The sequence below is a fragment of the Rissa tridactyla genome, chromosome 9 (genome assembly GCF_028500815.1).
Source record: "Rissa tridactyla isolate bRisTri1 chromosome 9, bRisTri1.patW.cur.20221130, whole genome shotgun sequence".
Classification (NCBI taxonomy): Eukaryota; Metazoa; Chordata; class Aves; order Charadriiformes; family Laridae; genus Rissa; species Rissa tridactyla.
In genome coordinates this window covers 16,348,306-16,364,961 of record NC_071474.1, presented here as the reverse complement: position 1 = coordinate 16,364,961, position 16,656 = coordinate 16,348,306, and the positions used below count along the sequence as shown (strand labels likewise).

General features: G+C 39.6%; 1 protein-coding gene and 1 long non-coding RNA gene across 3 annotated transcripts in view; one reads left to right on the top strand and one right to left on the bottom strand.

Moving 5' to 3' along the window:
* LOC128914647 (uncharacterized) overlaps positions 1-13,273 on the top strand; it is a 100,846-nt gene extending 87,573 nt beyond the window's left edge. Inside the window, exon 3 of the long non-coding RNA XR_008468370.1 lies at positions 13,135-13,273. This is a non-coding gene — a long non-coding RNA (uncharacterized LOC128914647). The remainder of the gene's footprint in view (positions 1-13,134) is intronic.
* AQP9 (aquaporin 9) overlaps positions 1-16,656 on the bottom strand; it is a 29,647-nt gene that overhangs the window by 4,318 nt on the left and 8,673 nt on the right. For both annotated transcript variants that reach the window (XM_054213929.1, XM_054213928.1), the window contains exons 2-5: positions 12,764-12,890; positions 9,043-9,180; positions 6,823-6,941; positions 4,978-5,195 (exon numbers count right to left, since the gene is read on the bottom strand). In XM_054213929.1, the coding sequence (XP_054069904.1) occupies positions 4,978-5,195; positions 6,823-6,941; positions 9,043-9,180; positions 12,764-12,890 (602 nt within the window). The remainder of the gene's footprint in view (positions 1-4,977; positions 5,196-6,822; positions 6,942-9,042; positions 9,181-12,763; positions 12,891-16,656) is intronic.

Sequence of the window (16,656 nt, the reverse complement as noted above, 5' to 3'; positions counted from 1 at the left end):
AAACAAACAACCACCAACAAACTGTAAAGTGGATTATACTTGACTAGACTGGTCAAGATTCAAATTTCAGGATATAGCGTCTTTGTGTTTAAAATCTGGCGTCTTTCAGTAAGAGGTAAATAAGTGTTTAGAGGTTTTATACACCTAAAACTTAATCTTTCTTAAAACTGCTGTGTTTAGTAAGAAAGTTCAGCATATTGGTTCCTCTGAAATGTTTACATTCACTTTACACAATTACTAGGATTTAATTTTAAATGTGTAGATTTATGAACAATTTTAAAGAAACAAGTCCATTATTAAAAGGTACAAAACAATAAATAACAAGCTTGTAATGCAGGATGTAGAATTGCTTTCCCTTTCCTGGAGGTCCACATTCAGGCAATCAATTGCTGAGTACTGGTTTCAAAGCACAGGCTTTCATGTACTACTGGTGCATGAAGGTGTTTTGATTCAATAACATGCTGTATTAATTGAAAAAGTGAGTCTGCAGTGAAAACCCAGTCACCTCAATTTCATGCATATTGAAAATGGAGAAGTAACATTTTTTTTCTCCCTCCCAGAATTACAAAGGGACAAATTCATCTGTGAGAGGAACTTTACAGGAAGCTCCCAGGGGAATTTTTAAACTGTGAGGATAATTTTTCGGTACTCAGTTGTATAAATTTATGCAGAAGTGAACTTGTGGTTAAGTCACACCACAAGAATAGAACAGGGCTAATCTCATGGTTTCCTATTGAAGATAATATTATTCCTTGTTCAGAAATACCTTGGTTGTGTAAGTTTTGCCTTTGGAATTATTTAGATTTTGCCCTGAGGATATAAAATAACTCCTGATATTGTTCTACTGAGCTTGTAGATCTGTTTGTTGTTGAATTATGAAAGTCTTTTGAGCCCCTGAATTTCTGGAACAAGCGTGGACAAAGGTTTTATTGAATTAATCAGCAACAAAAAAAATCTATATCAAGTACTTGCATGTTCTCCTCTGTCTGAGTGCCTGTGTGTGTACGTGGGCATGCAGTGAAGGTGTTTCTTGGCAGGTTTCTCTCTTGGCTTGTTCCGCAAACTGACATGTGCCTCGTTGGCTCCTGCATGACCTTCTCCAAACTATGGCCTGTATTTGCAGCAGCTGCTGTCAGCTGTGCTTCAGACACCCTCTGCTAAAATGATGGGTGTAGAGTCTTTATAGAGGGTGATGCCAAAGCTGAAATGAGATCAGGACACAGCTGAGTTACGAGTTTCCATGACACCCAATTGTCCTTCATTGACACAGGAGCAAGAACTCTTTGTGACAAGCATAGATAGCTTCACTGAAGTAACATTAGTTCCCTTATATGTTAGCTTACAGCTTTGCTGCCGAGTTAGCAGGAAAACATCCAGCTATGCCTTTGCCGTCATCCTGTGGTTTTACTGCTGGGCAGAGCAGGAGGGACGGGCACGGGCCCGGCAAGCAGCACTTTGGTTAACTGCAAAAATTTCCAGGAAACTACAGCATATAAACCACATGGACTAGGAACTTTGGCCCATTTTAGACTTGCAAATACTTTTCTTGCCTAGCCACCAGCTGCGGGACAGTGCGATAACACTCTGTGCCATAAGAAATGCCAGGATAAGTCAGGCTTTCAGCAGCACGGAAGGTGTCTGGCTACTGACCTATGCCCCGGCAAGAAAGCAGAACATTTCAGAGGTCACTTTCCCATAGATCGCTGTGCAGCCAAGAGGTGCGTCTCCCGACCCTTCCAAAAATGCCGTTTGGTGTAGTCCGGGCGACTTGTCCCCGGTGCCGCCGGCGGGGCGGGCGGCCACGAGGTGTCAGCGTTACCGCGCCGGCGGCTCTGCCCGCCCGGCCCCGCCGAGCGCTCTCGGCGCCGCAGCCGCCCCCAGCCGCCGCAAAGGTGCAAAAGGGCCCGCAGTAAACCAATATTCTACAGCTAGCTTCAAACGCTGCTGTGAAACACTGTTCTGTAGAGCTGTTTCTCCCTTCTTCATTGCCATTTCATGCTCTGTTGTGCTTGTCAAAAGCCAGAGTCTGGTATTTGGACTCGAAGCTCTGGATGTTTTCTCACTGCAGTCAAAGCTTTGCTACCCAAAACTTTTCTTAAGCTTATTAGAATATTAAGCATGTGCTTAAGAAAGACTCCTGGCTATCTCCATGGTCTTAGGGCAAATCATCAGAAACATTGCGGTCCCTAAAGTCAGCAGTTGTCTCTAATCATAGAATAGTTTCTGTTGGAAGAGACCTTAAAGATCATCTAGTTCCAACCCCCCTGTCATGGGCAGGGACACCCCACACCAGACCAGGCTGCTCAAAGCCCCATCCAACCTGGCCTTGAACACCTCCAGGGACGGAGCATCCGTGGCTTTTCTGGGCAACACATTCCAGTGTCTGACCACCCTCACAGGAAAGAATTTCTTCCTAATATCTCAGTCTCTTCTCTTTCAGTTTAAAAACATTTCCCCTCATCCTACCACTACAGTCCCTCATAATGATGGGGACAGTTGCCACCTGTGACACCTATTCCCAACAGGTTGAGGAGCAGTTTGCAGGAAGAGGCCACAGTGCTGACTACGTCTGTCCTGTGCAAAATGGTGCTCTCTAGAGGGTGCTGGGCAGACACCCCCTTTCCAGCTGCAATGGGTCATAACAGCTTCTAATGGGAGCCTTTAACCAAAACAAATCCCATTGCACTAGCTCGGGAAACCACACCATGTTGAGAACATGATAAAACCAGAATTTACTGGACCTGCAAGCACAAAGAAGGGTAGAGGGAATTTTCCCCCTGTGAACCGATTATCTCAACGTTTAAAGCATTTCTTTGGGATCAGGGTATAGAGAAGGATGAGACTCTCTATGTGATCTCTTCTGAAGTGAGGCTTTCCCGGTGGTCCCTGCCTGCTCTCTAGGCAGCACCCAAACACTCACTGATCTGGACAGAGAGACTGTTACCTTGTGAGATGCTTCCATCCTCATTCCAATGAGTGCTCATTGTCTCTTCAGTGTTTCCTATTGCTTGGTTTGTGCAGCACTCCCCTTGTGTCACTGTGGAGGTTTTGTGCTCAGGTCCCAGTTCCTGGGCATGCCTTTTAATAGAGAGCTTAAGCATCTGCCTCAAGGCTGTGAATTCCAGTTAAGCTGAGACATCCAAGGTTTAGCTGTCAACTGTTGCTACATTACTTAAGTCTCTCACACACGTGAAAAGCCAGCAGACCATCAGGCGCTTCAGGATCCGATTTCTCCCATGGCCTGTAACTGACCCAAAGCTTCCAGCTACCTAACAAAGCTCAAGTTCTTCCCAAGTCCCACCTGGATCTGGGCTGTAAATAGATGAGAATATATTCCTGTTGTATCATTCCCTTAAACTTAGTTACAGCTGTAGCCTTATAACTGAAGGCAGGGAAGAAGACTTTTTCCTCAATTTATACGTCCCTGAAACTGCTGGAAGTTTATTCTGGCAATGATGGGAGATCCAATATCTCATTTTTTATGTTCCCATTTTAAATTTCTTAGTATGGTCTTTACAGTGGGAATGTATTTCCTCTCTGTATATAAATCCTAGAAGTAAATTAGGGAAGAACCCGTGTTGGTACAGATGTAGAGTTTTCTTGTAATTTTGTAAATGTAAATGAGTAAGACCTTACTTTTGGAGATGAGGGGAGTTCACAGGTATTCTGTGACTAGACCACAGTACAATCAGGCTTCCAAAGTTTTTCAGCAATGTAATAGCCAACTTCATAATATATTACAGATTATAGCACATGACACTATGATTAACATCATAGTCGACAAATACTAGTTGTCAACAATTACTAGGAAAATAACTAAATAGGTATGAGAGAGGAGAATCGTAGGTCTGGGATGTTGCTCTGTGTGCTGCTGTTTTTTTAAAAAAAAAAAAATATATATGTCTAATGGTACCATGGTAAGAGCTGCTGGGGAGGAAAAGTTTGGAGGTAACTGGACTAGACAGCTGACCTCCCACCAGCGGCTCACTGGAGCTGGGTTACATCTGAGCTTTGGACCTGCCTACGGTGTGACTGTGTGCCTGTTTCTTCTATGCCGTGCCTAACTTTTTTTGTACAAGAAAAGCTTTGCTACTGCTCTCCTCTTCTAAGGCACATGATTAGTGTAGATGGAAGTCATACTAAATAAATATAGATTATTTGTACTTGCTGAAGCAGCTAAAATGAAATATCTATTAACCAGAGCTCTCTAGTGGTCTACAGTACTTCTGGGGATTCCTACTTGTAAATAACTGGAAAAACAAACTATACAAAAATAAACTAAAAGATCTGCCTCCCGATGACAGATTACTCTTACTTGGATATCCCAGAGTGCCTCTTACACTGGATATGTGTAAACTGTGGATTTGATGTGCAACTAATTAGCTGTGCATTTGGCCAGCCGAGAGCATATGTGTGTGCACGCGCATGCCCAGGGATTTGAGAGTGTGCTCTGAAATGTGGGAAAAATGAAGGGAGCTTGCTTTCATTCACTCCTTCGCTCCCAGGCAGGAAGTCAGGCTTTTAGATTGTTGTATATTTCTGCAATAACTCAGTAGTAATAATAGGCTAAATCAATCTGATATGTCTGTGTTTTTTACAGCACCCAATAAATATTCCCACCTAACTCTCTCACGATTTCATTTTTTTTTCTGAAAGCTACAGGACAAGAGAAGAAAGCATTCTTATATTTTCAGTGACCTCTAAGAATCTCTAATATCTTGGGAAGGGTCTGCTTGAAACAGTGATTGATATTAGAGATAATGCATGTTTGATTTGCCCTGGGAGCAGGAAATCCTTTTTAAAGCCCAGTTCCTAGAGGATGTCTGGCTTAAAGTGCACGAATAGCTGCTTCTGGTATGCAAAGAATTACCTATATGTGTATAAAGTATGACTTGGTACCATGTTGAATCAGGATCTTACTTTCCTAGGAAGAAATTTTAGCCAAGAGCATTTTACTTCATATCCAGGCATACTTACGTGAATACTTCCATCCCCCATCCTGCAATGGCTGTGAAGAGCCTTGGACCTAGATCCCTGGCCGGGTTCATGGCACAGCCACTGTTCATTCCCAAGGAGCAAGTAAGAACAATTATAAGAAGTCCTATTGCGATTGGCTCCAGGCCCTTTGGTACACTGTTATTTCTGGTGTCAAAAATTGCAAATACAGCCAGAAGAAGAACAGCTGTTGACATCACCTGGCCAATGCAAAGAAAAGAATATTGAATAAGTATGTGCAGATTCCTTCCACTAATGAAAAGAGGGGCCATGGCAGCTCTGTGGATTGTGGTGGCTTAGAGCTGGTATTTAGATTTATCCTGCTACAGAGTAGCAAAATTTGGAACCCAGTGCCTCTCTACTTCACAGTGCTGAGAAGTTTTGATACTTGTGCTGTAAGAAAAAGACAAGAAATGTGTTGAGGACATTGCTGCAAATCTGCAAAAACCTGGTGTGGAAAGAATAGAGGAGTTAAAAGGCATCTCCTGTGTGAGGTCTGATGCTTTGTTCCCACATTTTTTCCTAGCAATTTAACGGTTCCGCTTGCTTGATTTTTGGTAGTTCTGCTATGCCAATACAATCAGTTACATTGTTATAAAAGTGGTTTATGTGACTGTAGCTTATGCTGATAAATTAGACTAAAAATGCGTCTCTTCATCCAGGTATTGCATAATGTGAGAAAAAAAAAAGTGAAGTCTACAAAGTGAAAACTGAACAGCTAAAAAATTACCTAAAGTAAGGTTGCACGTGTAACTGTAATGTGAACTCTATTGCATATGCTAATTGAGATGATGAAGGAAATTTTCTTGGAATTACTTTGATGGAAGTGCTGCTCTGCTTAAATCAAAGGCTTTGTAAATGTTGATTTTGATAATAATTAACTTAGAGGGAAGAACAGACAAAAGTTTCAGTGATGTCAAAACATTCAATTTCTATACTGATCTAAAGAAGTTTAAGTTTGGGGCTTTGAAAAATTATTTTTATTTCTTCTGGTTTTAATTTTGTTTTAAAATACCTGTGGGCAAAAAGATCTTATGGAAAAGTCTGTTGACTGATCCAAAGAATTGTCTACCTTACAAAATTTCAAAACAATATTTGGATTTTTTTGAAGCCAGATTTCACAATCTTCAAGTCCTTTACGTAAGGAATTCTTGCGCTTCAGCAATCTCTAGTTTTTCATAGCTTGCTTACGCAGTATATTTATTTACTGTATGCCTGAACAAGACAGGTAAATTGATTAGAAGTAGATAGAAGATATGAAACTTCATTTTTCAGTGTTGGATAAGTGGGATAAGAAGATACAGATTGTAAACAAAGTTGAGTTTTTTCAGATTCAGTCATTTGAAAAATAAAGAATATTACAAATGTATTCCCAAAGCGAATGTTAGAGAGGAGGCTTATGGTAGCAGAATACTTGGTTGTTCAAGGTGTGTTAATCTGGTGCTTAAGCCTTATTTAAGGAATAATAGGTCCACAAAATGGGCTGGATTTTGATGTAGATGGACATAGCTCTGCTAGAATTTATGGAGAAACACTGATTTATGCTGGGAAAAACCTCTTACATATATTGCATTAAAGACATGTAGAGTGCAACAATTAATATGATGTACGTGGAAAGAACAACTTGAAATTATCTTTCTTGTAAAATATGAGTAAAATGTTACCCCCACAAACAGCATTGCATTCTCATTGCTGTTGTAGGCAGGGATGTATGACCAAAATGGTGAGGTTATCGTAACCATTAAAGATCTCTATATTTTTTTACTGCTTGGTTTTACAGTTTTCAGTGTGTTTAATTTGTAGAATCAAGACAGGAAGTGCACCTACCTGATCTGCAAATCCATTTATGAGGGACAGATACGGAGCTGGATATGTTGCAAAGATATGCGCTGTTGCGTTAGGTCCTGTGACTTCAAGTGTTCCATTGCTATACTCCATAAGGGCATCTGTAGAAAACAGACATTAGCTGGTTGCACTTCTCCATAAAGACTAGGTTTTCTAGGACTAGAATACACGTGATAGGTCTGAGGACTTCACATTCTCAACTGAAATGGATCGGTTTTCTGTGAACACAGTTAATGGGTTTGAGGTGATGTACTAATTATACCCTCCTGTCTCGTCTCTCCTCTTGTGCATTGAAGTACTTGTTTTATCTATCGCAGCTTTCAAAATGGGGCTGTTTTTTTCCCTACTCATTGCTCCAGACTCAGTGCCAGGGAGCATTTTCTGATTCTGAACACAGTTGCATTATTCGGTAAGAGGTGCCTTATTTGGCATGATGCTCCCCAAAATGCATAGCGTCCTGATTGTTGTGGATTCCCAGCCACCAGGAATTCCATTTGACAGTTGTGCAATGACTGCTGGGAATGGAGAGACCTCCTCTTCCAAAGGAGTTTGAATTTTTCACTCTGCTTGGGCTTCACACCCAACTGCTATGCTTGTCATCCAAGATGTGAAGGGGAGAAGCTAGCCCCAAATCTTCAGTTCTTAGTATATTTAATTAAGTGTATTTTTATATCTATTGTAAAGATTTATGTATATTTTAAATACATGTATATTTCTGTTAGTATATTTAAAGTGTATTTTAAATAGTACAATATGACTTCTGTGTCAGAAGAATTTGTTGCCTTGGCAAGCCCTGAAATGTTAGAAACAGGAAGATACTAAGACGAAGCACTCAAAAATCTGCACAGACAGACATGAATAACAAACGCTATGCCTTTATTTCACTAGTGGATCCAGGGATGAGGTGATACTTGTGAGTAAAGAAACAGCTCCCCATCTCCCATGGAAGTCATGGTGAGGGTGGTTACCTTCTCCTGAAGCTAGCAGACAAATCTATTTCTCCTTGCCCCTGTTTTTTCTAGCTTAGCTTAAGGCCACGACATGGGTGCAGAGAATATGTGGTTGTTTACTTTGGTCAGGCTCTCTCATTTGCAGTGTCAGTTTATTTTGTTGCATTTAACTCTTAGGAGAAAAAAGAATACGGAAATTAAAACTTCTCAGTTGTGAATTACTTTGTACACCTTTAGAAGGGCCTCATGTTTCCAAATTCTAACACTAACCTTAAAAAAAACCAAACAAACAACTATCCCCTCTCCCCCCTGCCCCAAAACCCAAACAAACAAAACCTTGCCACCAAACACAAACCAGTTAACACACTTCCTAAAGATTTTTCTGTTCATGATTACTACTGGTACTGAGCACTTAGTTGACATACAATAGGTATTTTCTTTTCTTTTTTTTTTTTTTTTTTTTTTTTTTTGTTGCACCTAAACCCAGCACTGTCTGCAGACATAGTGTCCATAAGGGAAAGGCTTTGGAGTAGGTGGGCTGGGACAGTAGAAGCAGAGTTTTGGAGAAGGTGATTGAAGCAACTGATCCGATGGATTCATGAAGTCGGGGAGTCTGTTACTAAGTTTTTTCCTTTTGTGGCACACCATGTAAAAGAAACATGCATCAAGGATAGGGGTACTCTTTTTTTTTTTTTTCCTCTCTTTTCTTTTTTTCCCTTCTAATGTGTGACCCCTTTATCACTCTACCTGGAGTTCATTGCCTTGGAGAGCTACCTCTCTAGGGTGGTCTGAAGTTTAGTCAGGAGGGACTTGATCTCATATCCTGTAACCTCAATGAACAACGTTGGTGATACTTGCCTACAGGCACTTGGATCAGGTCTTTAATGTTTCTAATTTGCTTGGAAGATGAATAGCCCTATATCCTGGCCATTAAGTAATTTAAAATCCTTACTGAGAAATACATGATCTCAGAGTATCTGATTTCCCATGAATAATTTTTTCTAAATTTCAGAATGCTTCCTGGAGTATTAGTGTTTCAGAAAAGTTGTAGGATAACTGGAATGTTTGAGCCTTTTTTTTTTCCTTCAGACTCTATGCTTCTTCCTTTCCTCTTTATGGCTTTAGCTTCAGTCCTGTCATTAGCCCTGCGTGAACAGAGTCCTCTGCCTGCTTGGCATTCATTGAAAAATTGAGGCCTTAGAGACTCCCTGACCTCGAGTTTGTCCTGTGAGCACGTCTAAGGTGTACTCACCGTAATAAATCCCAAAGACAGCCGCTGCTCCAACAAATGCTCCCAGGAGTTGTGCTAATATGTAAATTGGTAATTTGGTCCATTTTAATCTTCCAGTCACGCACATGGCTAATGAAACGGCTGGGTTTATGTGACCACCTGAAAAATAAATCACAAAATAAGTCATATGGATGACTCAGATACATGAGAAAAGGTGAAGGATTTGTAAAAATGTGGGCACATTTGAGCATGAAATTAGCACATGCTTTTCTAGATGTTATTTTGCAATTAAATACTGACTGCAATTAAACTGAAACAAGCTGGATGAAATTGGAAGGGGGTGTGGAAAAAAGCCAGCATCCACCAAGATCCAGCTTCCCTCTTGATGTTTGCAGGCCGTGTTTTTTATCAGACTGATGCCTTGAAGTATATAATCTATAGATAACTCTTCTAGAGAAAGCCTAAACCTGCCTTATTTGTTGTGATGGGAGGGTCCATCATTCTGCATGTATTCTCTCTCCTCAAGAACTTTGAGTTTTTATTTTTCAGGGAGGACTGGGGCAGCAGAACGTTCATTCAGTTTAGCAAGCATGTATTAAGATTAAGGACTATTACTGGCTAGATCATGTATCTTGAGGGAGAAGTGGAGTACCCTGGATTTAAGTCATGTTTATGTCGCTGTCTTCAACCTGGGGTTACTTAGGAACTCAGTTTTCAGGAACATAAAATAATGTTAGGGCTGTCCAGCTTGAAGCTGACTGTGGGTGAGCTATGCCCAGGTGGGATCTGGGGACAGCAGAGCGTAGTTCTTCATCACACGTTTTCATCAGTTCTCACACCCTCCAGAAAGGTCCATGATAAGGAAACTGATAAAGTAGTTGTGCTGAAACAGAGAGTTCTATTTCCTATGGAATTTCCTTCCTTTGTATTTCGGAGTAGCTACACCTAAATTCGCACATGGAAAAGATTTCAGCAACATTGAAATTCTTTGTGACAATTTTACTTTTTAAAATACATTTATTATTATGTCACATACTAGTCACTTCCTCAACATCTTTTGTCAACGTGGAAAAGAAATGTTGAATACTTTTGGCAAAATTAACTTTTTACAAAAATGTAGTTGATGCATAAGAAATGCAAATTGCCAAATAAAGAGATGAAACAGTACTCCACAGCAAAAGTACAGCAAACCCCAAGATTTGCAAGGACATAGCAGATGTCCACTGCTTACCTTCCAGGCAAAGTCTCATTTCAGCCTGTATGGTTATCCTATCAGAAAAATGGCCTCTGTCTTAATAAAATAACTAAAAGAGCCTGACCTTTGTCTGTCAAAGGCTAGTCATGGAGAAAGGGCCTCTATGTACAGTTTCTGTGTTTGCTTGCACTTCAGGTCAGTGAGTCATTATCTTATGAAATCCAGGCACCTTTGATACATAATGAACTGACAAACACAGATAACAAGCTGGATAAAACTTTCTTTGTATCATTTCCAAAACTCTGACCTAGTAGCACAAGTCTTGAATTAATTTTGAATTCCTCGCTGTGTTTCAAATTCTCCACACAGAGCAAATAGATGGATGGCACCTTATTTAACAGCCCTTCATGTGAATCTTGATAAATTGTTGTCTTGTCTTTTGTTCTTTACTCTGGCTGGAATGAATCATTTTCCTTTCTTTCAGCACTTGATATTGTTCCCCACCTGTACATAATACAGACTGATTATGATGGCCAGGACAAGTCATAATAATATTAGAGATGTCTGATTAACATTAAATCTAGAAAGAAAAAGTCTAGTTGAAGGCTCTCACACTGACATAGGGAAGTTAAAATATTCTTGGTTCCTGTGCCACTGGTAGTTTCCCAGTTAAAAAAAGAAAAAGTTCCATTTGGAAAGTGTGTTCCCTATTCTTTTGCAGTTGCAGTGATGACAGTCATGAATTTGTTTGAAATGTTAAGTTGGAAAAAATGGTGGGAAATTACCTAGACATTGAGGAAAATTAGATGGAGGAAAAGCAAAAAGGGGAATTTTCCCAGGTAAAAGAGTTCAAATTCACCACGTGTGCTGATTTTATGTTACCATGAATTTAGAACTGCATAAAGAATGGATGCAAAATGTTTTAGCAGTACTTAAACATGAGACTTCATGGCCAAAGAGCCACAGAATTTGCTAGCAAATTCTATACAGGAACTGATATTCTGAAGTGTCCACTAGTGATCGGATGTTGGACAGTCATAGCCTGCTGAAATATCTGTTCCTATTCTTTCACAGAGAAAATGCACTGCATGCAGAATCCTTTGTCATGGGAAAAACACAGGAAGCACGATACTGCAACATCTGCAACTGCTCTGCCCTGCTGAGATTGAAGTCTAATCTTCTATATGATGAATATAGAGATGAACATCCCTTAAAAATGCAAACGTAGGCCGAGTTAGTGACTTTACAAGTTTTTTTTTCACGGTATTGCATTAGAGGAGTTTACCTGCCTACAGGTAAACCAAAAGCTGTAGTTTAAAATTGTTCAGATAACAGGAATGTACTGCTGAATTAACTTTGTGTGGTATTAAGGAACCATCCTGCTCTATTTCAACAACAGTAACAAGACTGCTTCTTTTGCAGTACCTTGAGCACTTTCTAATGTGAACTTAGAAACCTCCTTATGGTGTCTTTATAAAAGACGAGATATGGCCCCAGTAATTTCTACTATAGCAACTATTTATAATGGCCTAGTTATACCTCGAGATATCTGCCCAAATTGACTTTACCCTTTTTATGAACACTAAGAAATTCCTCTATGAGAACTGCAGTACAGGGTCACCGCTTGCTTTAACAGTGCAATAGAAACTCCACATACAACATGAAGTATTGTGTATTATAATACACAACCCTGTGTATTATCATCATTTTCTCATTTTGAAGGGAGAATTTAAATGTTAAAAGCAGTTATGTTAATGTTCCTGATATTAATTTAGCCAAATTGAATGGTGGAAATAGGTGGCAAAGCGCCATCTGTTATGACACACGCAGACACTGATTAGTTAGCCCAGCTACAGACAAAAGAGAGATTCCTGAGCAATATATAGTGAGGAAAAGTTACAGCAGAAAGAAAGGGGCAGTGACAGTACATTGACAGTGTATCACAGAACATATGTGTAGTACTGTATCTTTTTGCTGTTTCTGCTTTCTGTGATCTTCTGCAAATAAGTAAACAGACAGAAGCAGACTTGCTACTGCCTGTCATAGGACATGAAGAGATAAATTGTACTCTGTAAGGTGAATCTTGCTCGTTATACCCATTAGCATGTCGTTCTACCTTCTACCTAGCTGGCAACCATTGTAGCTGGTGACTGCTGCATTCTGCAAGCTTTCCATGGTTATTTCCTTAAATGCGGTGCCTATGCTGTCCAGGATCATCTCTATTGACAGAATTTTCCAATGCCAAAGAAAGCAGATTTCTGGTTTGCGTAGACCACTTTCCATAAAGGCCAGAGGTCGGCCAAGGTTTGGATACAGTAGTTCAGTGTTTGGTGGAAGAACTTGTCAAATGCAAAAAGTAGAAGGAAACAAGAAAAACGGAAAAGATTTACTTGTGAAACTCTGGTGTGGGCTCTGTTGTTGTACTTGTTATGGTGCTTGTTATTGCTAGATACATAATTGTTTATATCATGAAATGGAAGTAATTTAATAAGGTAGCCTTAAACCTGTGTCAATAAAGGCTATATAAGAAAAAAAAAAGTCACTTACCAGAAACCCCCCCAGACACATACACTGCTATGGTGACTGCCATTGCAAATCCAACTGATATTGTCATGGTCCCACCATGGGTTCCTCGGCTAAGGACAGCCTGTCCCACACACCCACATCCAAGTGCCTGTATTTTAAAAGAGAAATGTAAAACCATGAGCGTGTCTGTCAAACGTTATTGGTTATTTTGCAACTCCTGCTGCCGTCCAGGTATAGCTGAAAATGGTGTTAAATATTGAAGCAATGCTAGAACGTGAGATTAGTGGCATGTGTGCCATTGTTGCCTTTGCTGCAATGAACATTTGCTCTTTATTTTCCCCTGCCCTGTGATCAGGAGGAAAGTTTGCTAGTAAGCACCTCTCTCTCCCCAGAAAACAGTTTTTAAGTATGATGATGGGATACAGATCGGAACTTGGAGCCTAAACAAGATCTCAGAGGGTCTACAACAAATCTCTGAAAGTGAAGAGGGAATTAATTGTGCGGTAAGTTTTCAGTTCCAAATTGTTATAAGCAACGAAAAAATTACTATAAAAGTTATGAAAGATAGTTCAAGAAGCTTTTCATGTTTAATGCTGAAACTCTGGAATGAGACAACTTTCTGAAAATTAGAGTGTGTGTTACTGTTATGCTGCCTTGGTATCATATATTGCTGTATCAAAATATGAACTGTTAGACCTTAATATAGCTCATTTAAAATGGATACAATAAACAAGAGAGAAAGTTGTAACAGATAGAATGATTCTGAGCCACGCATGAAGAATCAAGACTCAGGGCAATAGAAGTGAGAATCTGAGAGTTACTATGGAGCAAAGCTAAATAAATAGAACTTAGGGCAAATCCTGGTGAAATGAGGCAAATAATGTTTGTGGCTTCATAGTTCAGACAGATTTAAAAATAAGTGGTTACTTACACACCTGAAGCATTAGTTCTCCCTTTGCCATGCTCATCTAGGTTTCTGCAAAAACTGAGTGCAGGGTATGTTCTAGGGAAAAGGAGAGGAGCTCTGGCTGTGGAGCACAACTGCTTAACTTGAAGCATGTGTTTGGGTCCTATTAAAGTTGGTAGGAAAGATTTTCAGAAGTACAAAACACCTTTGGTTTAAGATAGACTAGCTGATCTGTTTCTGCCAGAAATCAATTTGTTTCTTTGAAAATCTCCTTTTAAAATGTGTGCCTAAGTGCTTTGCTGAATAAGGACACGACACACTCTGGAAGATATCAAATGATATCTATAGTCTGAAATATTTTGCTTCTCTGCAAGTTTAAGTGATCTGAATCATACCATTTCTGGGATGACTAGATTTATCTTAAGCAACCTTAATTACTTTGATGTTAAATTGGATATATAATATATATATTCATATTCGTCCTTTGATGGTATATGGGAATCTCATCTTTTTTCTTCCTACAAAATCATACCATGTTAGCCAATGCAGTTGCTTTGGTTAATCTCCTTGCTTTGCTTTAGTGTTCTGCCATTACTGTGTGTCACCAATGACTGTATTGCAAATATTCTTCCTAACTATGCGTATTTGAATTAATAAAATTTAGTTATTTTATAAATGGTTATTTTCAGTTGCAAGGCAGTTGCATTCAGGAACTGCAATCTAATGGGAAAATCTGTTCTGCCTTAGAAATAGACTGTACCAAAAAGATTTGGTGATTGAGGTTTAACAAGCAAGTCCTGCCAGAATAGCTGCAATTTAAACAGGCAAAATTATACTTTTGCTTCCATTATTTCCCCAAGGGTTTTAACTAATACCAAAATGTGACAGAAAAACTCTCAATAAATTTACGCTCTTAACCAGCTTTGCAATGCACACGGAGTTTCTGTTATAAAACTGCCCCGAGCATGTGTCATATACCCAGGTGTGGTTCTTGCCTTGAGGTTATAATCATGCAAGCAAACAACATATTGTCTGGTGCCAAAGTGTTACAGCAGTCAGGTTAGGTAAGGGTAGGGTGGTGTTAGATAGCAGTAGTTTATTAGGCTTTATAATTGAAAGTTACGAGACGTAGTCCAAGCTGCGGTCAACTGCTGTGCAATGGATGACATATGCTTACGTTAGGCATTCTCTCATTGCTATTAGTATCACGTACCTAGCAATTCAAATGGTAAGCACAAATGCACATACAGATATAAATCCAAAACAAAATACATTTTACTTGTTTGCAGCTGAAATTACATGGTTTTTTAAAACTTCATATGAGACAATTCTACTCATTGTGTATTTATATATTTAATTAATATGGTAAGAATGGGTATGCTGGAATTTATCAAGCTCAAGATTAGGGCACAAGTCTAGAGGAGGTGGAATTAGCATGCTCTAGCCTTCATTTTCCAGACTTCTCAAAGGGAGTATTCCAGAAGTTGCACCAAGCAAGCTTTAGTGAAAGATACGGCTCAGAGGTGGAGCAAGTTCAGTTGACTGCTCTAGGGCCCTGTGTACGCTGGGGTGCACTTTGCATTCAGGCAAGCAGTTAGATCTACAAGTACGCACTTGTGTTCTGAAATGGCATAGATGAAGTTTTGCAGATTCAAAGAAAAGGCCATTCTTTTGAAAATATTTACCCCATTCTGTAGGGACGATGGAAAAGGAGAACAGGAGTTGGGCAGATTGGTATAGAAAAGGATACAGGACAGTAACCACATCTGTGTATATTAACTACAAATTCAGAAGAAGAGGGAAGGAAATAACAGAGGAAGGCTGTGGCCTCCCCTCCCTGATTACCAGAACTGAGAAGAATCATACAGAAACAGCTGAGTAGTCCTCTTGCATAATAGCTTCTGCTCTGCACATCGTAGGGAAACATGCAACCCCAGATGCTTCATTTTTGTGCTAGCCAGCCTCAGAAAAGTGAATCTACAAACAAAAAGGGATATAAGCCAGCTTGAACACAGCTGCACTGGCTTCTTGCTCAGCGGACATTGGTAAATGACTGCCTGATCATGTACGATGAATAAACACTACTGCAGGCACACTCAGTGTGTGCCCATTCTGGGATGGGGAAACTGGCAACCGAACCTGCAAATCTGAGCCATGTCATGGTAATATTTTCTCAGTCTGCTGTTATTTTAAGAAGGAGATAAAAAAAAATTCTCATACCTACTGTAGCTAGGTTAACATAACTGGAAACTATCACCTAATCATGTAATTACATGAGGAGCAATTTAATACACTGTGAATCTTTACTTGGCTGAGTTAAGACAAACTAGATCATCAAGTTGTAACTAAATATTCTAAGTTTCTATGCCAAGCTCAGACATCGGCTGCACCCACACAGACTCATTGATTGAAGCACATGGAGTCAATTGGAGCTTAATTTATAGTAGAATACAGACAGATCTCTCTATCTTATCTTATCTTATGTTACCAGGTTTTCATCTTAGCAGTTGCCTATAGCCTGATCTGCATAAATTCACTGAAGTAGATTCAGTACTGACTTTTTGTTCACAAAGTAATTAGACTACTGTCATAAATAACATGTTTGGGTGTGGAATAGCTGTCTGCGCCTTCTCTGCCAAAAACCTTGCTTCATAGACATTAGAGCTTTCTCTTTGTATTGTGTAACAAGGCTAATGTTAGAAAAGGAAAACAACTGACCTCCAATGAGCATAATGTCCTGTTAGTCCCTGGAAGCTTGCAGAACTTTTTCTCCATCCCACTCATCAGAGAGACTAAAGATCATTTTGCCTCCATCTGTGCCATTTTCAGGATTTTTGCAATAACTTCTAATAGCATTTTTCAATATAAATAGGATTTCCTGCAAGATCTGAATTCAGAATTCTAGGGATTCTATTTTTCTACGTGGCCTGTAAAGCTTTAGACATCTTAAAGCAGAATGCCTTGATAAAAAAGGGCTCTTCTTATTGAACAGACCTAGTGGCAGTGT